Source organism: Salvelinus sp. IW2-2015, linkage group LG11 (assembly GCF_002910315.2).
Source record: "Salvelinus sp. IW2-2015 linkage group LG11, ASM291031v2, whole genome shotgun sequence".
In the NCBI taxonomy this organism is placed as follows: Eukaryota; Metazoa; Chordata; class Actinopteri; order Salmoniformes; family Salmonidae; genus Salvelinus; species Salvelinus sp. IW2-2015.
The window spans coordinates 16,759,877-16,787,259 of NC_036851.1; the positions used below are offsets into that span (position 1 = coordinate 16,759,877).

Here is a 27,383-nt window from a genome sequence, read left to right on the forward strand (position 1 = left end):
TCAGGCTGGTGGCTGATTCTTGATCTATACCAATTATCCTTCCCGCCGTCTTAATTAAGCGCTGAAGCTTGACTTGGTCTCGCACTCGCATGTTTCCGAACACGCATATCAGACCAAATGACAGCACACTCTGCAGGACAGATTTATAGAACATTTGTAAGATATGGCGGTCAACATTAAAATGGTTCAGTTTGCGTAAAAAAAACATTGTCATGATGTAGTCAATCTCCTTGAGGAGAGGCCGGTTCTGTCAGAGTGCCATGATGTAGTTTCACCTCCAGTGGATTATACAGACGCTTCTAGACCACCGACTGCCATTTCTCTGAATTCATGGTTCAAATGATTTCACATTGAATATGATGTCCTGAAATTWATTTGAAGAGCAGTCGACTCTGACAAATTACATAACATCTATGCACTTATAGTGAAAGCGCAAAAAAATATAGCAGGCAGTCTGAGTTATAGCTAACTGGCCAAAGATCATAACCAGTTTGCTGATTGTGATATTTATGTTTGATTACTTAACCATTGAATTTCCAGACCCTCGCCAGACACTTCATCCCCCCTGTCTCCCTTTCTCTGCAGGACTGTCACTGAACTGTTCTCCATCACCATCAGGGAGCCAGATTGCAGCATGAGAACACATCACGGCTGAGAGGTCACCAACATGYAGACGGACAGCTACATCCCGACTCCGGTCCCTAGCGACTGGGCTGGGATGGTGGTGAGTGTCGGGGCCCTGGAGGCGGTCTCAGGGGGGAGTGTCTCCTCCAGCACAGCCTGGTACATGCCCTACTCCCTGGGCTTCCAGGTGTCCCTGACTGCCTTCCTTATGCTGGAGCTGGTGCTGGGCTTCAGCAGCAACATAACGGTGCTGGTGCTCTACTGCTCTCAGTCCAACCTGGTCGACTCGGTCAGCAACATGGTCACGGTCAACCTGCATGTCCTGGATGTGGTGTTGTGTGTGCTGTGTCTGCCTCTGACCCTGGTGGTGGTGCTGCTACCCCCAGGGCCCAACCTGGCCCTGCTCTGCTGCTTCCACGAGGCCTGTGTCACCTTTGCCTCCATCTCTACTGCCATTAACGTGCTGGTCATCAGTGTGGACCGCTACGACATATCCGTCCGACCCGCCAACCGGTTGCTCACCCCMCGGAGGGCAGGGCTGTTGCTGACTGCTGTCTGGGCCACGTCTCTGGCCGTCTTCTTCATCCCCTTTCTGGAGGTGGAGTTTCTCACCGGAGGGTCGGAGAATGGGAAGCACATCCCCACCTCATCCTCCTCCGCCGCCACCACCTTGGCGCCAGTGTGGCGTAACCGGACGCTGCTGTGTGTGGGCGGCCAGGGCTACCACACAGGCTTGGCCATGTACTACCACCTCCTGCTGCAGGTGCCCATCTTCTTTACCACGGTGGCAGTCATGCTGTTCACATACTCACGGATCCTGCGGGCCTTAAACATTCGCATCGGCTCCCATATTAAGAACAGCCAGCGCTTCAGGCGCCCACCCTGTTGGGGGCGCCGTAAGAGACAGAAGCAGAAGGCAGGGCTGGGAGTGATAGAGGGAGGAGAGCAGTGTACAGACACAAGCAAGCAGCTCTCTCAGCCTCCCTGCATCCCCCCCATCTCCACAGCCACCTCCCCCCCAGCCCTGTCCTCAGCCCCTCTTGTCAGCTTAGAGGGCCCTGCCACTGCTGCCCCTGTCCCCGGTCCCACTGTCCAGGCGTCTGTGTCGGCCATCATCGCACTGCGGCGGGCCGTGAGGCGTCACCGGGACCGGCGGGAGCGCCAGCGGCGCGTCTTCAGGATGTCCCTCCTCATCATCTCCACCTTCCTGGGCTGCTGGGCTCCTCTGTCCATGGCCAATGTGCTGATCCTGGGCCTGGGCCCCAGCGACACCCTGGTCAGCATGCGCCTGTGGTTCCTGGCCCTGGCCTACGGCACCACCGTCTCCCACCCACTGCTCTATGCCTTCACGAGGCAGAAGCTGCGGCGTGCCCTCAGGGCCAAGGTAAAGAAGCGGGTGGTGTCCCTGCTGCAGTTGGACCCCTCGCCAGGAGGGACAGTCATACACAACTCCTGGGTGAAGCCAAGGAAGGGATGTCAGTTACGGCTGGAGGGCAGCGACGCCACTGACCGTTGCCTGGCAGAGCCCCTGTGAGAACAGCACAGACTGAGTGTGTATAACACTACTAACAGCCAGACAACGGGTGTATTCACCTGCTCGTTATACAGGTCTGTGTGAAGGTAATTGACTCTTCACTAAGCCCCGCCCTCTTAGTTATTGTTCCTGCCTCGGTCAAGATTTTCCCAGGAAGCCAAATTCCTCATTCAAACCACTGGAGAAAACCCTTCACGATGATCTCAAACTGTATTTTTTTTATACACAATTAAATGAAACAGACTACCCCTTGCTGATTAGGAGACTCTCGGGTACGTTGTGGTGGACTCATCACAATGGCTTTACAGAAACCTGATCAAATTAAGCTGTTAGTGTGGCTAGCCACTGCCATGACTCAGCATGCAGTCAGCTACCACTTTTGGAGAGTAGTGTACCCAATTGTTGTACATGAGTAAAAGTAAAGATACCTTCATAGAAAATTACTAAAGTAAAAGTGAAAGTCACCCAGTAAAATACTACTTGAGTAGAAGTCTAAAAGTATGTGGTCTTAAATATACTTAAGTATCAAAAGTAAAAGTATAAATCATTTCATATTCCTTTCTATTAAGTAAACCAGGCGGCACAATTGTCTTGTTTTTATTTATTTARGGATAACCAGGGGCACACTCCAACACTCAGACATAATTTACAAACTAAGCATTTGTGTTTAGTGAGTCCACCAGATCAGAGGCAATATGGGATGTTCTCTTGATAAGTGTGTGAATTGGACCATTTTCCTGTCCTGATAAGCATTTGAAATGTAATGAGTACTTTTGGGTGTCAGGGAAYATGTATGCAGTAAAAAGTACATTATTTTCTTTAGGAATGTAATGGAGTAAAAGTAAAAGTTGTCAAACTATAAATAGTAAAGTACAGATACCCCCCCAAAAACGACTTAAGTAGTATTTTAAAGTATTTTTACTTAAGGACTTTACACCAATTTTGGAGCTAACTAGTGCTCCCGATCGTATCCTGATGTCGACAGCAGATGAAAGTTGTACTCATAATAGGCRTATAGATAACTTAGCTAGTTGACATGCATTTGGAGAAAACAAGTTATATTAACTGGCTAGCTAGCTAGTGTTAGCAATGTGTTTTAATGGTGGCGATGAGAGCTAGTAAACAATACAGCAAAAGTATAATTTTGGATTCGAAAAATACTCCAACAMMRRCTGCATTTCAGGACTCACAGTAGCAAGTACCCCTAGTGCACTGTTAAATTATTTAGCCATTTAAACAATTAATTTTGTGATCAAATCTGTTTTTTCCACTTCCCTCATTAACTTCCATGCGTTTGAAACGAAAGCTTGTCCGTGGATGTTGGACACAAGCTTGGTTAGAGACCAATGGTGCACTCATGACAAGTCAAACTCGAAACCKCCAAGTTAAAATGAACTTCAGTTATTTGTGTAGAGCTTCCAATTGGTTGATTCTGATTAGGGTTGCAAAGTGAGGGTATATTACTGGAAAKTAAGTTTACCAGTAAACTACCAGAATTTTGATATCTTTCAAGTATTTTATGTAATCTATCACAAGACATCTAGTGGCCCTTTTGGGTACTTCAGATTTGTAAAGGTGTCTATAATTTATGCCTGGTCCTCTGTMTGGCCTTATCACATGAGGACCATGAAATAAGATGATTAAATAAAAAAATTACTGACACAGCTGTTAAACATTATCCTTAATATAAACCATCAACTTAGTGAATACCATTGGTGTTTTAAAATGAGAGTTTCAGTATGAAATGTACACTTATTTATTTAACTATGAAAGTATGTCTTTTTTTCCAATGTTTTTGGATCAAATTGGTGGCAGGGTAAAGGGTAAAGGGTAAAGGGTAAAGAAGTAGTTGGAAGAGTTTCAGAGTTAATTGAAAATAATGCCATTGTTGATTCGATGTTTTTTTTTCATTAATTAGGCTATTTTGTCTTGACATTTCTTTATATATGAAATGTATTCATATATAGTATTCCTTTTTTATATCTGTGTCCATATTGTCCATGAGTTTCTAGTAGATAGACCATCTACTAGAAACTCATGAATAATATGGACACAAATATGAAAAAGGACTATATATATCAATAAAAAAAATATTCAAGTATACATTACCAAAGTTACAATAGATTGCCATAGATTTTCTGTTAATTACTGAAGATTCCAGTAACTTTGGTAATCTACAAGTAGCTTTGCAACCCTAATTCTGATACTTTCCAAGTGGGAAACTCGGTTCTCATCTTTCTATAATAAGTTTCCATGTCGTAAATGTCACTTTCCGAMTTCCAAGTAGTCTTAAATGCACCACAAGGCCCATAGGTTCCGGTCTATTCCCAGAGAACTTTATTTTTATTTATTAACTACTGTACATGTAGACTGCTTAGTTATTGCAGTTTAACTGAAGTCTGGCCAAGACAATTCCCATGGACAGCCCCATAGAGAAGTCAAATTTGAAAATTCCTTTAGTCATCAACTTTGTTTAAAAAAAACATCCATTGAATTATTATTATTATTGTCACTGAGGCCGATTTATTTTTCTATCACTCACAGGTGAAGATATTAACATTTTGCATTCATGCTCTGACATCATGAACCAGCTGGCCAGGGGGAAGAGCCTGATGGTTTGTTTACCTGATACCGCCAAAGATTTTTTATAACTGACCCAAGATAGACCACAACCTGTCGTTTACAATGGGAACAAATTAATCGTAGTGGGAAGAACAAGCAAGGAGTTGGGCAGATCCTATTGGCGCGTTCTAGCAAACCTTTGCATATTTCCGTCAGGGAACGCCTACTCTGAAGTGCGCATGTGCAATAACTCAATTCGTCTTTACGTTCTTCCAAACAATGCGATGTCTTACAACTTTGGCAAAGGGTAAAGTCTACAACATTTGGCCGCTCTGTTCATAACAGATTTTAGTTTTGGGAACTGTATTGAGATCAAATGTTTAATCGATGAGAACATTTCAGCCAAAATCATTCTCGTTCCCTCTTCTCCCACTGCCGGCCACTGGGCTTCCAGTGTCACGATTTGGTATTGTCGGCCAAAATCCATCTCGTTCCATCTTCTCTCACTGCCGGCCACTGGGCTTCCAATATCACGATTTGGTAGTGAGTGGAAACGCTAAGCGGATGCTTCACATTTATACATTCGGTGAAGTATCTATCTGTGACACTGCTGTTTGTCCACTTAGTGCGCAGGCATAGTCATTCTGCTAAATGCCGATGTAGAAAGTTCGCAACAGCCACAAAACGGCGATTGCAAAGGTGAGTAGATTATGTTGAAAACCACGGTCGTCCAATTTGGACGCTGTTTCCACTCCATATATWCAAGAAATACTGTAAGAAATGAGATGGGAATCTCAATGGCCAATGAATGGAGGATCGTAAAAGGCCCCGCTCAGCAGACTTTTGATCAGTTGAGTTCACGTTGTCATGCAGCTGCATGCCGTTGCTAAACTAATCGCCACGCCATCCCTTCTAAAAGTAATGTTATGAGTCGAGAAACCTGCCCATTTTCCTGGAAAGTACCAAATGTCACGATGACAAAGCTATATGGTTATTATCTCTCATCTTGGAAAATATGTATAAATGTTGTGTTTTATTAGCTAGCACCCAATTGACTCCCATTCACTCCTTGTCCYACTCCCAACATCGCCCAGAATGCACCGCGCGGCCCCTTGACAACGTACGGGCAATGTACACAATAGGTGTTAATACGAATCGAATGGATTTTCCCATCTCATTTCTTAAAGTATTTCTGAGGTATACCTCAACGTTAGACAGTTGCMATCCAACGGAGCACTGCAATTGGTTGCCAAAAAATCTGAGGCGGGGCTTAGTGAATTGTCAATTATACACTGTAGCATCCACCTCGGGGACATACTACAATATAACCACCAGCAAATCAGTGCTGGATTTCAGAAACACCTTGCAGCACTATAGTCCAACCGTGTTGTTGCATCTCTGTGTCCTCGGCCACCTTACTCTGCCTCTAATACTAATACATTATTTGTTAGAACAAACAAAGCATAAAAGACAAGATAATGACAGGTCYAACATTGGTCATATTTAATATACTTAAGTGTCTGTTTACAAATGGAAACATATACGGTATATCATTGAGTACACTCCCTAGATGCTTATGTAACTTCTGTACAGTATGAGTCTATTTAGCCAGCAGAGGATCAGAATGCCACCAACTCAAGCATTCGAAGGCAGCTTCCAACACACAAACATTGACACTCATAGATATACAGATCCTTRGGATCTGCTAAATGTTACCGATGCCTTAATTCTATTAAGAATGATCAATTGATTCTGAATGAGAATATTAGTACATGTGTATATCCTTCCTGATATAATATAAGACTTGACTACACTCTTAGAAAAAAGGTTTCAAAAGGGTTCTTCGGTTGTCACTATAGGATAACCCTTTTGGGTTCCAGGAATAACTTTTTTTGGTTCCAAGTATAACTATTTTGGGTTCCATGTAGAACCCTCTGAGTAAAATAGTTTTCAAAGGGTTCTCCTATGGGGACAGCCGAAGAAGCCGTTTAGGTTCTATGTTGTATGTACATATTGTGAACACTATCAACTATTCATATGTAAATAGAGAGAGGGGGGGGGGGGTTTAAAGAACTTACTGCTGTATGTAATAGACAGTGTTGCATTGGATAGTTTGTAGTAAACAGATGTTTTAATATTGACAAACTTCCATAAAGCTCATAAATGTGTCCACTCTTTGGCACTGAATTTGTAATCATGTATTGATATTTATTTATTGCGGTGTGCTGTAAATTAAATAGACATTGTCATTACTTATTCAATGTGATTTCCACCTTGTCTATTGATCCCCAAATKATTTGGTCATGTAACATTTGATCATGTAAGTGATCTTGTCAGCCCCTGTGTCAAACCAATTCAACGCCTTTGCAGATACAATGGTCCCTAGAGCTGGTGTAACTGAACAGGAAAGTGTTTTCCCCATAATTGTCCTGTATGAAACAAAGGTAGGTTTTTGCACTTCTGGTATATTTACTTTTTTTGTTTGTTTGTTGTTTACAAAAAATAAAAATAATACATGAAAATATAGGACTGAAAGAAGCTATACGTGTTGATCAGGTAAAACAAAACTGAACAACACTTGGCTTGTGTTTGATTTCTGCACAACACTGTTCTGTGGTGTAGGACCTTCATCCTCCTGTGGGACTCTTAGATTTATTGTCATAAAACTTGAGACAAATCTGATGTGTTTATGGTAGGCCTACTGAATGCTCACACCTGGTTTATATACGCATGTATTCATTGTATAAATTCTAATTGTGTTTTCTTGTATCTGAATATATAGAGAGAAGACACTGACAATATCAATAAATTTGACTATTGTATTGGGGCTTTTGTTTGCAGTCAGTCACCTTTTTATCTGGCTTCTCTACTCCTGTGTTCTTGTCATCTATAGGTTTTTCAATAGGAAGCACATTTCATCCCTGAATAAAGATGGGTACCACACACATTGCTATATGAATAAATACACTTTATGGCTCTACAAGTGACTCACGGCATTATACCTAAAGRGGACATTCCCATTGGCTGCCTGGTGTTGCTTTAACAGAAATTCCATGCGGCCTTGTTTACAAGTTCAAACACCGGAAAGTGAGATATAAACTACACCATGATAGAAATCCTCATTATTTTGTTTGAATGATTTTTCAATTTGAGCGTAAAAATGTCTATAGCCTATACTTTCTCGTTCTAAACTTCTAATGCGGCTGTGGCTTRGTGACAATGACCGCGAGAGCATCTGCCCACCAATTTGAAGGCTCTGATGCAGTTCCAACTCTGGCACCGCCAAAACATCCGCTATGTGGGTGTCTGCTGTCACCGGTTAACACTTGATCTGATTGAATCTAGGCCTTAGACTACATGGTTTAATATTGCTTGGAGTTTAAGACGGGGGAGCTACAGTGCTTAATGGAAGTATTTCCTTCATTATAAAAATGGGCTAAGGGAAGGCCTGCTGTGAGGCCTTAAACTGGAGGCAGATGAACATACACAGCCACCTACACTCACTTACACAAACGGACACATACTGTAGGCACACTCACATGCAGAATGTAATCATGCACCCATGTATATCTTTGAAATAGACTTACAATAATGCCTTTGGGTCTTTTTGTACTGTAGGAGCTCTGAGACTGCCTTTTCCCATACTATAATAAAAGACAAAGCTGACATGCATTATTCATATAAGGTGTGTGTGTGTGTGTGTGTGTGTGTGTGTACAAATGATGGGTTCTCTGTTGCTATGAGCAATAGGCCGATCTACAGTTTGAGTACAGGCTGAAGTGTGGTGTGTGAGATGGGAAAAAATACCTCTTCAGCATGTCAAAGGAAGTTGTGTGTGTGGGCTGAAGCTGTTGCAGGGCATGCAAAGCACAGGAGCAACAGTTCAACAACCAACAACAGAGTGAGCTGCAGGCACTACCCAGCAAGCAAAATTACATTAGATGTCTTTTCCAGATGTCGAATTCAGGTGCATTTTAGGTGCTGAATGAAAGGTGAAAAGATGCCTTCTCCTGACGTCAATAAAATACGTCTTATATGGATGTTGAAAATGTCTTATTCGGAAGATGAAAATACCTATTTTACGGACGTTGAAATCAAGCTAATTTKCAGTTCTGAATGTAAGTAGAAAAGATGTAATTTACAGGTAACTTTTTTGGTCATTGATTCTATACCCAAATTTGAACTGCACATACATTCTCAGTAAAGMAATATCACAATAATACTTTTTCAATCCTATTAATACAGGAGCCAACAGAATATGTTTTATTACACCCATCTGTCACATGCAGTTATCTTAGCGTTTTCAAAAGCTTTAAACTGGCAGCAATCATGTTCAAAGTAGTCCAACCTACAGTACAAACAAAAATGTAAATTTATATTATTTTGCAAAGCATGCTGGGTATTATTCTAATTAGCTCCGCCCCCAAACAAGTACACATTTGGTTGGTCCGGACCAMACCAAATCTGAATCAATCATAGACTTCTAGCACAGGAGGTTGGTGGCACCTTAATTGGGGAGGATGGGCTCGTGGTAATGGCTAGAGCGGAATATTTGGAATGGTAGCAAATACATCAAACACATGGTTCCCATTATTATGCCATCCTCCCCTCAGCCCAGAAGTCAGTGGAGGCTGCTACGTTTCATAAGTTTGAACATCACAGTACCAGTGTTGCCAACTTAGTGACTTTGTCGCTATATTTAGCGAGTATTCAGACCCCTCTAGCGACACATTTTCAAAAAATCGACTAGCGACAAATCTAGCGACTTTTTCTGGTGTTATTGGAGACTTTTGGAGACTGATGTGAAAGCACATATCGTTCTTACTCTTCTCAACGAGCAGCGGGTGCTGCTGTGGGCCACACCCCGTCCCAAAGCACTCACAGGCGGCCCAGTCTTTGAGCTGCAGTCCCTCCCAGCTACAGTCAGAGCAGGAGATATTCACCCCTCCGCGTCCAGACCGCAAATTAATCACGCATGCGGGAAGCCGCCACTGGCTGATTCAGGGCGGGATGTAAATGTAAAATGTTCTTTGCCTAAAATAAATCACTGCATTTGACTCACACAGCCTCAGTCACTTACTCACCTTGTCCACTGTGTGTGTGCCTCTCTGTGACATAAGCTAAACATCTAYCTGGCTAGCTCATCATGTCTCAGTCTAAACTGTACACTSAAAAATACAGAAAGGAGTGGGAATCAAACCCTGAATTCAAAGGCTGGTTGAAGCCGTTTATTGGAGATGATACACGGGCATACTGCCTGTATTGTAAGGCTGATTTCTACGCCAAACTTAGTGATGTAAAAAAACACATGACAACTCAAAAACATACTCAAAAGGCAAAGAAAGCCTTATAACAGTTCCACCCAAAACAAGCTGCCATTTATGGTTCAAAAAAATTGACTCTGCAAAAAAGGCTGAGGCCACCATGGCATTAGCTATCGCTGAACACTGTTCCATACTGGCATGTGATCACATTGGAGAAGCATGTAGAGCTGCTTTCTCAGACCACTGCTGCTACCCACTTCAAAATGCACAGGACAAAGTGCACAGAAATGATTAATGGTGTTCTAGCACCATACTTTCTGAAAAAGTTGGTCGCAGATGTGGGTGACCAGTGTTTCAGCCTCCTCCTCGATGAGTCCACGGATGTAAGTGTTTCTAAGTACCTGGGGGTTGTGATAAGGTACTTTAGTGACACCAAGCAGACAATTGTATCAACATTTCTGGGGCTTGTTGAGTTGGAGGGAGGAGATGCCAAATCTATAGCCCGTGTTGTTGTGGCTTTCCTCAAGACGTGTTGTCTTAAAAAAGAGAAACTCCTAGGGATAGGGACTGGCAATGCCTCTGTTATGACGGGGATTAACAATGGGGTCCATAAAGTGCTGAAGGAGGAGTATGGCCTCAAATATCTGGTTTTTATTRGCTGTGTGTGCCACTCTGCAGCTTGCTCATTTGTAGTTCTAAACATATTTAGGGTGTTTTTTGCTCACTTTTTGTCTCTCCCATGACGTTAGTCCTCTCTCCTACAGCGTCCATCACAATTACATGCACATGGCCAATTATGCAAATTAGGTGATGCCGTCATTTAGCGACTTCTAGCGACTTTTAGGACAGCCAATAGCTACTTTCCTTACTGAGGAGTTGGCAACACTGCACAGTACGGCACAGTTTAGTACAGTATGGTATGGTACAGGACAGTAGTTAATTCAGTAGAGTGTAGTACATGCGAGTACAGTACGACATGGTATGGTACAGGACAGTTTTTTTCAGTAAAGTACAGTATAGTTTATTACAGTAGAGTACATTAGAGTAAATAAGGTACAATACAGTACTGCTGTATACTCTACTGTGCTTTATTCTACTGTTCTGAACTAGGATGATACTGTAATGTACTGTACTCTGCTGTGTTGTTCAAACTGAATTAATCATAGAAGCTGTTTGGACCAATTCAAGGTGAGTCCGAACCAGACCAAAGCGGAATCAATTATACATCTAAAAGATGTGCCGTTGGTAAATGCTTAGTGGGTAATGCCTGTCATAAACATCTAGTATTATCCAGATTGTATTTCATAGCCTTTTGGTCAATAGTATTTTGTTTAGACAGTATTTTAATACYATTATACAAAACGTTTGAGTAGCTATGTAATGGGGTGCAGTAGTTTAGTTATGCTTTGCATTACAATCTTTAGCGTTATATCGACCCCTGCAGGTATATCTGTCAAACTACATGCAAACAAATACCCTATCCCATAATGCCTTGGAGATGTTCAAATTGTCTCTTGTTTTCTGAAACCTTACGTCAGCCGAAATAGCTCAGTTGGGAGAGCGTTAGACTGAAGATCTAAATGTCCCTGGTTCGATCCCGGGTTTCGGCAGAGATGAGACTGTGAAGTTCTTTTACAATTTCACAAAGAAAATGGAGACGTTATACTTTTTAAAAATACATAGCAAGCTAGCTAACAACGACATTTCATACGCCACGCAAGCCGAAATAGCTCAGTTGGGAGAGCGTTAGACTGAAGATCTAAAGGTCCCTGGTTCGATCCCGGGTTTCGGCAGAGATGTAAAGTCCTTTTACAATTTAACAAATAAAAGGACACGTTATATTGTTTGAAAATACATAGCAATCTAGGTAAAAACGACAATTTGGATTCAGCTATACATCGGTTTGATTAGTATCCAATTACTTGTTCTTCCTCCAAGTAATGTACATTTCTGATTACTTATTTGATTAATAATGCCTGATAACCTAGCTAGTCGTACTCTTCTGAAACATCGAATGCTCGATATCCTCCCCTGACAACGGTGAGTCAAGGAAATGTCTGGTTGCGACAACCAATCATATCGCCGTCTGCCACCAAGAAGTAACCAAGAATTGCACTCCACGACCAATCCGAGACACCAGTGCAACCAATAGGTAACCAATATTGACCAATACGGATAGAGCTATGGCGGGATCTTTAAACGCAGAAAGAGTGCCATGGAAAATATATTTCCTCTCAGGTAATTCTGTTAGCGTGTTATCTTTCTTTTCTGAAGTAACGTTAGCTATGAGCTATGGCGGGACCTTTAAACGCTGGAAGAGGACAATGGAAAAATCTATTTCCTCAGTTAATTTTCGCGGGTCATCTTTCTTTTCTGAAGTAACGTTAGTTACAATTTTTTGTTGTCTGCTGTTTTCATTCATCATCATCGATCGGAATATCTAGCAGGTAAAGTGTAGGCTACAGTAACATGCTGACCACACCGCGCACATACGGTTTGGTCAGCATGTAATATGTTAGCACAGTTAACAAGATTTACAGTGTAGCTATAGTAACGCTATCTAACGCGTTAGTAAACTGGCGTTTTGACACTGACACAGTTTATCGAAGTAACGTAGCTAGCTTAACGTCCGATGACTCTGACCATTAAAATAGTTTGTTAAACCCACGATTTCCATACTAATGTGGAGTTATTTTCTTATTACCATAGATGGCTATCTAAACAAAGTGGGATTTTTTAAAATAACTTGTGAAGTTAGTTGTGTTTTGTCACTCAACTCAGCAAACCTCTCCTTTACTCTTTTAATTAATTTAGCTAATTAGTAGACATAGCTATAGTGCAAACACTGTCTTGATATCAAATAGGCTAGTCATCATGTTAATTATGAATTAAAAGCCATGAGTGATATCCTATGCACTTGCTTATACTGGTGTGTCTGTCTGGTAGAAAGGTGCTTTAGCAAGTAACTAGAGATGACAACATAGGTAGTTAGAGTTTATACACTACATTTTATTGTTCCATCTATTAATCCAGTCGGCTCACTGTGATTTAAAATGTAAATAATTTATGCTTATTAAAGACAAACTTTCCCCTTTATTTTCACAGCGGACATGGAGCCCAGCTTCAGAAAACTGCCAAATGGAAGCCTTGTCTTAATGGTAAGGATTCCAGGATTTATGGGACAAAAACTACTAAATGAACATGGAGCAGGGCTGTGTCTCCAGACAAAGTGGTGGTTTCAACCAGGAGGGCCATACTGCTCAGAGGTGGCAACCCAGCAAGCAGGGCACATTTGCTGGGTCAGCATGAGATTTGGGCTTTATAAGGAGCAGACCTTCAAGTGGGTGGTTGAAAATGTGCTGGGCTGGGTATTTGGTGGCATCAATGCAGAAAGAATCTGCCTCTCAGCCAGCAAGAAGTGATTTCAAAAACCATGCTGCTAATAAGATGGCTTTCAAGGAATACTTGGAGCTCTTCCCTGAGGGCTGGGAGGCTATCAGGATTAAGTCTGCCATTTACCACCACCCAGCCATGCAAAGACCAGATGACCACTGGTTCCCAGAGGTCCTCAACATCCTCACTCGGGTCATTGCTGGTTGGAAAACTTTGACCCTCCCAGAATCTAAACAGGACAATAAGGAAGCTTATGTCTCCTCGGAAGGTTCAGCCTAGTAAGCTCTATGTTATGTTAATATAAATTATATCATAATGATGATGCTTTAGTTTATGGAGATAATAGATAAGTAAAACAAAGGATCATCTTTTGATGGTGTTTAATCAATTGATTAATTTATTTTATAGTTCTACTTTTCAGCCCTTCCATCCTCTGAGCCTGATGATGGTGAGCTCCTTATGGCAGCAGAGCAGCTTGAGTCACAGGAGTCAGACGTGCCACGACCAATGGTGTAACGAGTATCAAGTTTATTACATATAGTACTCACTGCTCAGCCTCTGAGTCTTATTCTATGTGTGGCGTATTTATAGTGATGACTTACATTTCAAATGATGTACTAGGCATACACAGTATGTCTCATGTGATATGATAACCTGTTATTTGGGGAATGTATTATCCTTACATTATTTCTCGTGTGGGGATGTTGTCTTTTCTTTTCATGGAGAGACGCATGGCAACACATTTTGCCAGATGTGGACCGTAAGTGGGTGTCCAAGGCATTMTTCAGGTGGTCGGGGAATGCGATTCCAGAAATGGACTTTGCCAGGGTTGACAAAATGTGGTGGGACCCTCCACCACCCCTCACCGCCCGTTCTCTGCTGCGATGGATGCCTAGGAAGCTCTGGCAGGTGAAGCTATGCCCAAATTCTGACTGTGAGAGGGGGGAGCTGACCACTTCAGGACTCCACCAGAAGATCAGGCAGGTTGTGGATGGATCCTACTATGTGGCAGCAGAATACCTTTAATGTCCCATGTGCAGTAGGAAGGTCGTCAGTGGTTCCTTACATTGTTCCACGCAAATACACTGGTAATGATTATATATTTAATAATCTAATGCTGTTTAAATATAAAAGCTGCAACACATTTGTCTTTGTAAAATGTTGTTATAGAATTATTCCATACTCAGTCCGGTGTATTCTCATATTAAAAAGAAATAAAACAATTTTTAGGGAAGCTGATGGATTTGGAGTAKCTCTTCGATCAGACTGGTTTGGTGCTGCAGGATTGCAAGGCTGCCATTGAGAAACTGGAGACAGGTGATCCTTTTTATTTATTTCACCTTTATTTAACCAGGTAGGCCAGTTGAGAACAAGTTCTCATTTACAACWGCGACCTGGCCAAGATAAAGCAAAGCAGTGTGACACAAACAACAACACAGAGTTACACATGGAATAAACAAACATACAGTCAATAACACAATATAAAAAGTCTATATACAGTGTGTGCAAATGGAGTAAGGAGGTAAGGCAATAAATAGGCCATAGTAGCGAAGTAATTACAATTTAAAAAATTAACACTGGAGTGATAGATGTGCAAGTAGAGATACTAGTGTGCAAAAAAGTCAAAACAATATGGGATGAGGTAGGTAGATTGGATGGGCTATTTACAGATGGGCTGTGTACAGCTGCAGCGATCCTGATGTCCAAGGGGAGTATGATGAGGGCTTTGTCGAGCTTGTGGAACAGTTCCAGTGCTGGAGACAGCCCTGCCTRTTGTTGGCACCTTTCGTCCTACTCCCACCCCCTCTACCAGCATCTAGTCCACAGCTGCATCAGTCAGTCCCCAGTCCTATATTCCTGTACGGGCTAACATTACTCCTTAGTCCATGGACCAAAAATGTTGTTTTTAACGTGTGAATTGGCTCTGACAGTCAAAACAGCCAAATACTCAATCTAAACGTGAATTGATTCTCAATTCCGGTACGGTTCTAGAAACATAACACAGTTGCAGCCAACTTTATTTTTAAATTGACAACATGTTTGTGGCGTCCATCTTCCGTTTTACATATATGTGTTAGGAGATGCAGATAGCTTTTTAGCACAGGTAGTTGACTCAGAAAACACACGCTGTAACATGGAGATATGGCCGTGTGGTAAGGTAACACTAATCCTATAAAGCTATGTATAATTTTAACCTTTTGTTTAGAGCGTCAGGGCTCTAAGCAAAACTCCCCCGCACAGAAGACTCCTTTGTCCAATGATTCTTATGTGTAATCTAATGAAACTGAGTCATGATCAACGGCTATCTCAGGAGAAGCAAATGGTTGGAATTCAAACTAAATATACAGTGAGCTCCAAAAGTATTGGGATAGTGAAATGTTTTGGCTCTGTACTCCAGCAATTTGGATTTGAAATGATACAAAGTGCAGACTGTCAGCTTTAATTTGATGTCGAGGGCACAGACAGAGGCTCATATAGGTGTTAGTAGACACCTGTGCCCGGGGGTCGGGGGCGCGTACGGAGGCCCAGCTGGTGGTGGAGTAGCCCATACAGGAGTGGAGGACTGATGCGGGTAGAAGTGTGGACTGGATGGTGGGGTGGGACCTCCAGGTACTCCTTGAAAGTCATCTGATTGGCAGCATGTTTTTTGTTTTTTTGCATCACTCTTAATTGATGCCACCAAATACCCAGCACACCACAGAGCATTTTTAACTACCCACTTGAAGGTCTGGTTCATGTAAAGGCTGAACTGCATCTTGTGTTGACCCAACAAGTGTGCCTTGTTGCTGGGTTGTCACCTCGGAGCAGTACAGCCCTCCTGGACCAATTTTTATCCGGAGATGTAGCCCTGYTGCACTCTTTTAGAACTGTCTCCTGAAATGGCAAGCATCCTTACTATCAAATATATTTTTATTCGTCGTGTAAACAGGATACAGCGGGGTGTAAACTGTAATGAAATGCTTACTTGCAAGCTACCTTTCAACATAGCCCTTATGTAACTTTCTCACTCATTATTCACAATTCATCAGGACTATCCGTAATCCTGGTAGCATCCAGATTAATGTAGAAGTGTTTCGAAACATATTCTATTCTTATTTACAATAAGTGACTCCAAAATGACAATACTATAACGACACAGAGCGAGACCCAGATGCAGACACAGGAGGCAGATGATTAGAGTCTCTGATTTATTTATTGAAATACAAGGGGCAGGCAATAGGCAGGTCGAGGACTGGCAGAAGTTCATTAACTTCTTATGGCTGCAATCCCGGTAACGGGATTGATATGACAACAGCCAGTGAAAGTGCAGGGCGCCAAATTCAAACAACAGAAATCTCATAATTAAAATTCCTCAAACATACATGTGTCTAATACCATTTTAAAGGTAATCTTGTTGTTAATCCCACCAAAGTGTCCGATTTCAAATAGGCTTTTCAGCGAAAGCACCACAAACGATTATGTTAGGTCACCACCAACTCACAGAAAAATTCAGCCATTTTTCCAGCCAAAGAGAGGAGTCACAAAAAGCACAAATAGAGATAAAATTAATCACTAACCTTTGATGATCTTCATCAGATGACACTCATAGGACTTCATGTTACACAATACATATGTCTTGTTCGATTTAAGTTCATATTTATATAAAATAAATCTGAGTTTACATTGGCGTGTTAGGTTCACTTGTTCCAAAAACATCCAGTGATTTTGCATAGCCACATCGTTTCAACAGAAATACTCATCATAAATGTAGATGATAATACAAGTTATACACATGGAATTATAGATATACCTCTCCTTAATGCAACCYCTGTGTCAGATTTCAAAAAAACTTTACGGAAAAAGCAAACCATGCAATAATCTGAGACGGCGCTCAGAACAATAGTCAAATTAGCCGCCATGTTGGAGTCAACAGAAACCAGAAATTACATGATAAATATTCCCTTACCTTTGATGATCTTCATCAGAATGCACTCCCAGGAATCCCAGGTCCACAATAAATGCTTGATTTGTTCGATAATGTCTGTTATTTATGTCCAATTAGCTACTTTTATTAGCGCGTTTGGTAAACAATTCCAAAGTCACGATGCGCGTTCCCTAAAAGCTGACAAAATGTCKAAAAGTTCAGTAACAGTCAGTAGAAACATGTCAAAAGATATATTGAATCAATCTTTAGAATGTTGTTAACATAAATCTTGAATAACGTTCAAACCGGAGAATTACATTGACTTCAGATGAGCGACGGAACAGAGCTCCCTCTCATGTGAACGTTCATGGTCAAAGAATGGTCAGGTTATGGCAGACCTGACTAATTCCCCTCTCATTCGGCCCCCKTTCACAGTAGAGGCATCAGACAAAGTTCTACAGKCTGACATCTAGTGGAATATTTCTGTATTTCACTTTCAATACATTTGCAAACATTTCTAAAAACATGTTTTCACTTTGACGTTATGGTTTATTGTGTATAGATGGGCGAGATAAAAAATATATACATTTAGTCAATTTTGAATTCAGGCTGTAACGAGACGTATGTGGCAGGGACTCCAGACAATCATYGATTATAAGGGGAAAACCATCCACGTTGTGGACACGGACATCTTGCCTGCCTGCCTTCCAGGATAAGCTAAACACCTTCACCCACTTTGAGGGWAACACCGTGCCGCCGATGCAGGCCGCTCCATGGACTGTGAGCTCTCGTTCTCCGTGGCCGGCGTGAAGATTGTTAAACCTTGCAAGGATGCGGCCCCTGATCGTCGGCTTCAGGAGACAGCAGAGGGAGCATGCCCTCAACCACATCGACAGGGCCTCAGTGGAGAAGGTGAAAAGCTTCAAGTTCTTCAGTGTACACATCACTAACAATCTGAAATGGTCCACCCACACAGACACTGTGGTGAAGAAGGRGCAACAGTGCCTCTTCAATCTCAGGAGGCTGAAGAAATTAGTCTTGGCCCTTAAGACCCTGACAAACTTTTACAGATGCACCATTAAAAGCATGCTGTCGGGCTGTATCACCGCCTGGTACGGCAACTGCACTGTCCGCAACAMCAGGGCTCTCCCAGAGGYTGGTGTAGTCTGCCCAACGCATCACCAGGGGCACATTACCTGCCCTCCAGGACATCTACAGCACCCGGTGTCACAGGAAGGCGAAGAAGATCATCAAAGACCTTAGCCATCCGAGCCATCCAGAAGGCTAGGTCACTTACAGGGGCATCAAAGCTGGGACCAAGAGATTGAACAACAGCTTCTATCTCAAGGCCATCAGACTGTTAAATAGTCATTACTAGCCGCCCCACGCCCATTACCCTGCCCTGAACTTTAGTCACTGTCACTACCACTCGGTTACTCTACCATGCACCTTTAGGGCAGCAGCCTCTATGTAAACTCAGCAAAAAAGAAGCGCCCCTTTTTCAGGACCCTGTCTTTTCAAAGATAATTCATAAAAATCATAACTTCACAGATCTTCATTGTAAAGGGTTTAAACACTGTTTCCCTTGCTTGTTCAGTGAACCATAAACAATGAAMTAACATGCACCTGTGGAACGGTCGTTAAGACACTAACAGCTTACGTCTGGGACCTGTTGGATCGGAGGGTGAGGGCCAGGGCCATTCCCCTCAAATGTCTGGGAACAGGTGCCTTAGTGGAAGAGTGGGGTAATATCTCACAGCAAGAACTGGCAAATCTGGTGCAGTCCATGAGGAGGAGATGCACTGCGGTACTTAATGCAGCTGGTGGCCACACCAGATACTGACTGTTACTTTTGATTTTGACCTCCCCTTTGTTCAGGGACACATTATTCCARTTCTGTTAGTCACATGTCTGTGGAACTTTTTCAGTTTGTCTCAGTTGTTGAATCTTGTTATGTTCATACAAATATTTACATATGTTAAGTTTGCTGAAAATAAATGCAGTTGACAGTGAGAGGACGTTTCTTTTTTTGCTGAGTTTGTGTCCATTACAATCTAGAATCGGAATGCATGATTTGGAAAACAATAATGAAGGCAATGCAGGCGTCAGCTATAAAATGTGCCAGGGGGAAAYGTTTGTGCAGGCCTGTTCTGACTAGAGATTTGCAATGTCTTCATACTTGATCTGGGGAAACACCGGGGAAGTTCTTGGGATCTCATTGAACAGAGAAGTTTGTCCAACTCAGCAAAGCCTCAAACATAAGWTGTCCGCAACAMTGAAATGGGTTACTCCTTATGTGTATTAATGAGAAGGTATAACACACCTCAATTCAAACTGTTGGAAAATAAAACTTGTTAGAAAATAATTTGAAATTGACAAGTTGAAACACAGCCTATAGATAATTAGCAGGCAGCGCGTGTTAACTGCCTTGTTGCGTAACAAACATATTTTGGAACAGTGAGGGCATTCTGACATCCCATGCATAAAACAACTCCCYCTGGGGCGACCGTTAGAGATATTTGGAACTCGCACGTGAAAAGGTTAACATCATGCTGTGTGTGACTGCTGTGTTTCCATCATCCCTATGTAGTGGTGCCTGGAGAAGTGGGTATACTATAATGTTGTCAAAAAGTTCCCAAACAGCCCGCCCAGCGAAGGAAAGGCTCCCTGTGTAAAAAAAATACTAGATTTCCTGTAGATTTTTAAGATTTTCACTCAAAATCACACTCTTTTTTAAATAGAAAAAAAATGTGATGCTTTCAGATTACAACAATGCTTAAACCACATCAATCTGATTGGGTGGGACTGTCAGGGCCTGGCTCCCCAGTGGGTGGGCCTCTGTCCACTCAGGTCCATCCATGTCTACGCCCCTGATGCAAACAGGGCATGATGACAATTGCGCATCACAGATAGCCTACTAACCAACATTTCACAAATRACCTATTAACCAACACTTCGGACTAAAGCTTTTCAATTCTTAGGTTGCATGCCCATTGTTGCCTTAGTTAGCATTTACTGGTAGATACAGTTGAAGTCGGAAGTTTACATACAGTTAGGTACATACAATGTTTGACATTGTGTTTGACATGTTTGACATTTTTCAACACTCAAGAGTTTGTGTAGCTTGTGTGCAAATGTGTTCCTTCAGTTAAGTTCAACATTAGGTCTGTAGTTTTTCCATTTAACCTTCAAAGCACTGTGTGCGCGTGTGTGTGTAATAAGAGAGTTCTCTTGTCTCTGTTGGTGTTGTAGGCTTTGAGTCACAGAGGTAACAGCATGTGTCTGGTTTCAAAGACTGACCMTGTCTCTCTCCAGAACAAACATCTATAATGCAGAACCGCCTCAGCTTGCTTAGGTGACCACGATTTGATATAGGAAGCACTCACTAGGCTAATGACAAACCTGGCAAATAATAGCCTAATTTGTTCTGATCTGAACCTAAACTGGGCTGGCCGCCGCAACATGGTATCATAGGAAAACGTCATTCTGTGAAGTTTTTGCGAAAAGAAAACAACAGATGATGTTTATGTCAATACATTGTAGTAAATGGGAAAAGAAGAGTGTCAACCTTCTCTCTTTCTTTCTCTCTCTCTGTCTCTCTCTCCCTCTCCATTCTCTCACTTTCTTTGCCTACCTCTGTCTTTCTACCTCCTCTTTATCCCCCCTTCACTTCTATCTCCATCCCCCTTCTTTTACCCCCTCCACTCTCCCCCCCTCTCCTATTTTCCTCTCCTCTTTTTCCCTATCCCCCTGTCGCTTTCTCTCTCCCTCCTCTCTTCTCCCCTCCCTCCGTCAATCTCCCCCCTCTCCCCTCACTCTCCCCTTCTCTCTCCCTCTTTCTTTCTTTCCACCCCTTCCCCTTCCTTTGATCTCTCTCTCCTCTCCCACCTCCACAGACTGGATATTGACATATAGAAGTCAATACATTGCATTGAATGCAATAAGTGTCAAGGATATTGACTGATAGGATTGCATCAGGATTGCATAAATCAATACATTGCATTCAAGGCAAAAAAAGTTGGTGATAAAGCTGCAATAGGTAAATTGGTGAAAGACTCAGACAGACAGACAGACAGACAGACACTGACCTCTGTGACAGCCTCCTGGCCAGAAAACTATCTACCAACAGGTGCAACAGTCTGACCCTTCATCTGACCCCCTCTCCCCCCAACACAGCCGGCCCTAGCTTTTTGGGGACCCTATGTCCGATTTGGTGGACCCCTTGACGGCAGAGAGAATATATTTTTTTTTGTACATTTCCTGCAATTCTTTCCATTTTACCTTGAGGCATAGGGAAAATGTTGTGGTTTTAAAGCAAATTGGGGGGTTGAGGACCCCCTAGCGGCCGGGGGCCCTAAGCGACCCCTTATATTGCTTAAGCCCAGGGCCGGCCCTGCCCCCCAGGACTGCCTGACTCACCACCTGAGAACAGACTTAATGCCTTCTCCCTTGTCAAGGAAACCACCATCACTGAACTATTTTCTAAATTCAAAACCACAACCTGCTCCGTTGACCCCATGCCCACTGCCATAGTTAAGGCATGCCTCCCTGTTCTCTGCCCCCTGGTGGTCACGATTGTAAATGCATCCCTCACATCTGACCCTGTTCCTACTCCATGGAAAACAGCGGCTATCTCCCATTCTGAAGAAACAGGGCCTGGACCCTGAGCTCCTCACCAACTACAGACCAAACTCAACCCCCTCCCTTCCTCACTAAAGTGGTAGCATCACAAATCCAACAACACATCACCTCTCATGAACTTTTCAAATCGCTCCAGATGGGTTTCCGGGCTATGCATAGCACTGAAACTGCCTTGGTAAAMGTAGTGAARGACCTCTGTGCTGCTGATGCTGGAAACATTGCCATCCTCATCATCTTGGACATGTCTGCAGCATTTGACACTGTCATTTTTCAATCATGCTGGGTAGGCTACTCCGGTTTTGARGAATGTGCTTAATATTAGCAGCTGAGAAATAAATATAGTAGCAGCTGGGATCCTCCTCTTTTTAGTGGAACCATTAAAACTGCTTTCACACGGGATTGCGTATAGAAATGTCTGTGCTTATAAGAACATGTATTTCACTCCATGCATTAACCACTGTTTGAGGAGTCTCTCGCTACACGACAGTTGATATTCTGCCCAAACTCTGTATGCCACGGGCTCTCCAACCCTGTTCCGAAAGCTACCCAATGCTTAATTTGGGAAAACAAGTGAAATCTGTTTGGGAACATCGATAGTAACATGTTTTCACAACAAAATATATTTCATGAATTAAACTGTTGACAGCCCTTCTCTCTGCAAACTGGAGAAAGGAATGAAGGAGGAGGAGATGGAAACGCAAGGTGGTGAGATATTCTGTAGCTAAAGGTAATGTCAGCCCATTCATTATGAAAATATAAAGAATGCCCCATTACTAGGCTATTCAAAATGAAATACAAATTCACTATAATTGTAGGTTATAACTATACTCTGCAAGCCGCCCTGCACAGTCAATGAACTAACAGCATCGCCTAGGCCTATAGGCCTACGTTCTATACCAGACTCATGGATAGAAAGTTTGGAGTGTAGCATAAGGTAACCAGTCCATCCAGTATGCATAATAATACAGTCCCCACTTATAGACGATTAATAGAGTTTGTTTAATTTAGGAGATTAGGCTAGACCAATTATGTACCAAAGTGCATTTCTGATGCGTCAGCGTCGTTCATGTACCGAGTGCATAGGAGGAGATTACCGTGACTCAATGGTCATGTGGAATTTGTGGTTATGACTCATGACTGCCGGTAATACGGTCACTGCAACAGCCCTAATTTCAATTTAATTMACCACCAGAGCAACAACACAAGTTATATAATCTGTGAGAAAGTACACACATACCTACAATGCAACATTTTCTGTCCTTTCAGCTCCATGGACAGCCACAGGCATCAAACAGAGGAAAAATTAGGCTACTATACTGAACAGAAATATAAATGCATGTAGAATGTTGGTCCCATGTTTCATGAGCTGAAATAAAAGATCCCAGAAATTTTCCAGATGCACAAAAAATGTTATGCAGAAATGTGTTAGTGAGCATTTCAACTTTGCCAAGATAATCCATCTACCTGACAGGTGTGGCATATCAAGAAGCTGATTAAACAGCCAAGTCTACGACCATAAGGCTCCTTAACAGCGTCTACCCCCAAGCCATAAGACTGCTGAACAATTAATCAAATGGCCACCCGGACTATTTACATTGACAACCCCCCCAAACMTTACCCCCTGTATATAGCCTTTTTATTGTTATGTAATTTTCTTGTGTTACTTTTTGATGTTATTTTATTTTTTAACTTATATTTTCRTAACTCTATTTCTTGAACTGTATTGTTGATTTAAGGGCTTGTAAGTAAGCATTTKACGGTAAGGTCTACCTACACCTGTTGTATTCAGTGCATGTGACAAATACAATCAGCGTAATTCCGTTACCGTGAAATTCCCCTTAGGCTATGTTCTGATTAGTTGTGTTGGTGGCATTGGAATTGCTGCCTCACATCTTTCATGGCAGTTTTTTAATAGTCATTAATTTGWTACTTTGTCTCTGATGATGGAACACACACACACTGGGGCTAATCTTGCCATGTGGGTCCTAAATAAAGTAAAGATTGGTTTTGCTCCTCTCAACCAAAGGCATGTTGTTTTGTTCTTTTATTACTGCAGGGGTTGTCTAGAGGCACCACTGCTCCTGGACGTCTCAGCTGTGTGAATTTATTCTACTCTGTGACATGAGAGGGAACGAAACACACAGCAGCACTTTCGTATGTCGATAGGGACGTTGCAGAGTTGGCTGGTAGGTTACATATCCTTAATTCCTTCTCTACCCCTTGGCAACCCCCTGGTCCTCCCCTTAACTCCACTCTACCAGACTCGCAGCGTCACACTGTGAGTCACTCTTCTCGTGTTAATATGAGATCCCTCTGAAGTTTGGGCTCTGATTACTTACACACTCCTGTCCCGCTGGCACTGTAATTACTGGGGTTGAGTGTGTTGGGAACATACTTGGAGGTGGGCAGAGCAAGGGTTAGACCCGTAGTAACAGGTTGAAGAAGGCAGAGACATTGTCAGGATGAATTTACACACACACACACACACACACACACACACACACACACATACACACACTCATTTGTCCTTAGATGGCCCTGCTCACACACTCATTTATATGTAGCCAAGCTGTTATGTGGACATGATCAGATATCCTTAAAAAGCTTTCCATTGCTCAATCTTTGGAATTGAGATTGGTGGAGAAACACACATGATATCATTGTATGCAGATGACATTTGACCTCATCTAAACCAGAACATTCTCTATCAATTATTTTTCAACTGTTGGACACATGGTGCTGTATCAGGATTCAAAGTGAATGACTAATTATGACTTTTCAAGCTTGGAAAGTAGATTTCAGTGGAAATGGACAAAGACGCATATGAAATACRTGGGTGTGTTGATACTGTTAGGAATTGAAAACTGGTCAAGGTGTGGAGAAATGCTCGACGCAAAATATAAGGCGAACAACTTCTATATTTCAAGGTTTAATAGACATAGACAAACATAGAAAGATATATGCATATGGGAAGACGGACACGTTCCTCTAAGCGGTTCGCAGCAAATCTCTCCCCTTCTAGCGGGGATTGCAGACCTAAATACTCCTCTTATCTGTTTGTTGTCTCATCCTTCCCTGGGTCAAAACATTAAATCAAGGCTGAGACCTAGGGAATMAATAGACTATACATTTGAAACATCTTAATTGCTTAAGGACACACATGGCCGATTTTATGGCTCAAGGGCCTAGATATCAGTTACTAAGACCTGCTTTATGGTGACCTCTGGCCTTAGAGAGGGTACCTGGAGGCCAAATTCCAATAGGGAATAATCATCCGAATATAGGCCTATAAAATCAACTACTCTCCTTTAATAGAWAAGATTGAATCCGATGTTTAGAGATGGAGATCTCTCCCTATTTCTATGTTAGGTAGAGTCAACATAATCCAAATGAATATACTACCAAAACTCAAGTCTTGTACACTCTTGTGCACTGACTACTAGTGATGGACAGATTGTTTGATGAGACAAAAGCTGTAATAGAGTGGAGGGATTCTCTTTAGGCTAGATYGGCCTATTCTAGGACGGTGTGGATCATACTAAATCAGAACTGACAACGGAGCCATATTGGATATTCTCTAAAGTACACATATTCACTCTTCTGCCAGCACAGGAGGGGGGGTTTCCCTGCCCCCTGAGAGTGAGAGGAGAGAGGYGACTGGGGAGACTAAAAGCCCTTCTGGAGGGACACCATGGCTTTATTTGTGCACCATCAAACCTAAGACGAGGAGTGACACTGCCAGGAAAAGTAATACCTCCCCCAGTCCAACTGCCTGTGTGTGACCTATGAAGTGCCATCGTGCCCTTCGTTGGTCACACACAGTCAGTCATTTGGTCACTGTCATGGAAAGTGTGTGTTGGTGTCTTGTCAAGTGCATGAAMCATATATATAGCCTAACTTTTGCTCTTTTGTTTTCCTGGCCTGCAGCTCTTAGCCTAGTTGTTGAGAAGCATGGTTTGCTACAGTAAGTGGCACAACCATGAAGAGACTGTTGTGCCAGGGAAGTCGGTTAGATTGAGTGAATGGGAGAGAGAGGGAGGGTGGGATGTAGGCCCTGGTATTTGTCCTTGAGAGGGCACAGAGAATGGCTCCGTTTCGCAGTAACAGCCGAGTCGTTGCAGACTTCTTTGTAAGGTAGAGTGTAGGGCTGTGAAGGTCATGGAATTTTCAATGACGGTAATTGGCCWGCCAAATGACCGTGGTCACCGTAGTAACTGTTAGAGTAATAACTTTTARGCACATTATCTTGTGCTTCTGACTACATGTGCTACCATTGAAATATAATAATACATTTTATTTCTGTGTGCTGCTGCTGCTGCATTTGGGGCTGTTACCAAGGCAACTGAAGACTTGTTTGTTTGAGCAACAAAGTTTCATAATGTTGTTAAGAGTCCATGTCAGAAATGGACTCAACCGCACGAATGCCCGGCCGTCACATCTTTAGTCAGCTGTTCGTTACACACACCCACAAAAAAAACTGGTTATGATGGTGCCAACTACATTTGTCCCTCTACCCCACCCTACCGTACCCTACTCTACCTTTTCTCCCTCTGGTGCCCTAATACTCTAATTCAAATCTGACACACTTTTGTTGAACTATTATATTGAACCTGGGATCTCATTTTCAATGGGTTTTTATAACATACATTGGGCTAGCACAGTGGCTGGGTTAGTGTGTCTTTCTCTCTCTCGCTCCACTTCTTCCATTTTGCTATGGCAGGGCCAGGCTGATCCCTCCTGTTCTCTCCAGCTGGGGATCGCGTGCAGCAGAACACCCAGAGAATTAGTTCCCATCGTTACTTTGGATGTGATTTGTTTTTTTTGCTGATGATGTGTATATGTGTGCGTGCGTGCGTGCGTGCGTGCGTGCGTGCGTGCGTGTGTGTGGAACACACTGTTCCTGTTGCCACTGGGCACACTGAGCAAGTGTTGTCTAAGTTGACATCTGGGACGGGCAGCATGTGCGGTCAGGGGTCAGGGGTCAGGAGGACTCTGGAGGAAAGCAACCCAGGCTGCTTCAGGCAGAGACATAGACACTGTGAGGGAGTTCTCTCTCTCTCTCGCTCTCTGTACAGCTGAGCAGGCATTAGGTGTGGTTTGGAGTTTTCCTTGTTTTGGTGACTATAAATAGAAGGCAGTTTTGTTTGGGAGTGGCCTGTTGAAGAGCATGAAGGGATTTGGGGCATCAAGGGGAGTTTGTCTCAGATTGCGCAAGCAGGGAAGTACAAGTAGTGATGTAGGATTGTAAAGGGGTTAAATGGGGACAGAGGGGTTGGATTGAGTGGGAGCGTGATAATGGTAGAAAGAAAAGCCTAGAAATTACTGGACCTACTCTTCACGCTCTCATCATCAGTCTGACACACTCCCATGCTGACCATATTCCAGCTCCCCACTCATTGGCATAGACCTTATTTTCTCGATTAGTTTTCGATGTGGAACTGTCTGTGCAAAATGCACATCT

At 42.7% G+C, this 27,383-nt stretch overlaps 1 protein-coding gene, 2 non-coding genes and 1 pseudogene across 3 annotated transcripts; all 4 read left to right on the forward strand.

Annotated features, from left to right (window-relative positions):
* Window positions 1-590: 590 nt before the first annotated feature.
* LOC111970642 (G-protein coupled receptor 22-like) lies at window positions 591-7,542 on the forward strand. Its single transcript, XM_070445567.1, has one exon. It carries the CDS (start codon window positions 668-670, stop codon window positions 2,156-2,158), a length of 1,491 nt encoding a protein of 496 aa, XP_070301668.1. The 5' UTR covers window positions 591-667; the 3' UTR covers window positions 2,159-7,542.
* A 3,979-nt stretch (window positions 7,543-11,521) lies between these two features.
* trnaf-gaa (transfer RNA phenylalanine (anticodon GAA)) lies at window positions 11,522-11,594 on the forward strand. Its single transcript has one exon. It is a non-coding gene; the product is annotated as a tRNA-Phe (tRNA).
* Window positions 11,595-11,704: 110 nt separating this feature from the next.
* On the forward strand, window positions 11,705-11,777 carry trnaf-gaa (transfer RNA phenylalanine (anticodon GAA)). Its single transcript has one exon. It is a non-coding gene; the product is annotated as a tRNA-Phe (tRNA).
* Window positions 11,778-12,005: 228 nt separating this feature from the next.
* The window catches only part of LOC111969910 (inositol hexakisphosphate kinase 2-like), a 33,386-nt pseudogene continuing 18,008 nt past the window's right edge, over window positions 12,006-27,383 (forward strand).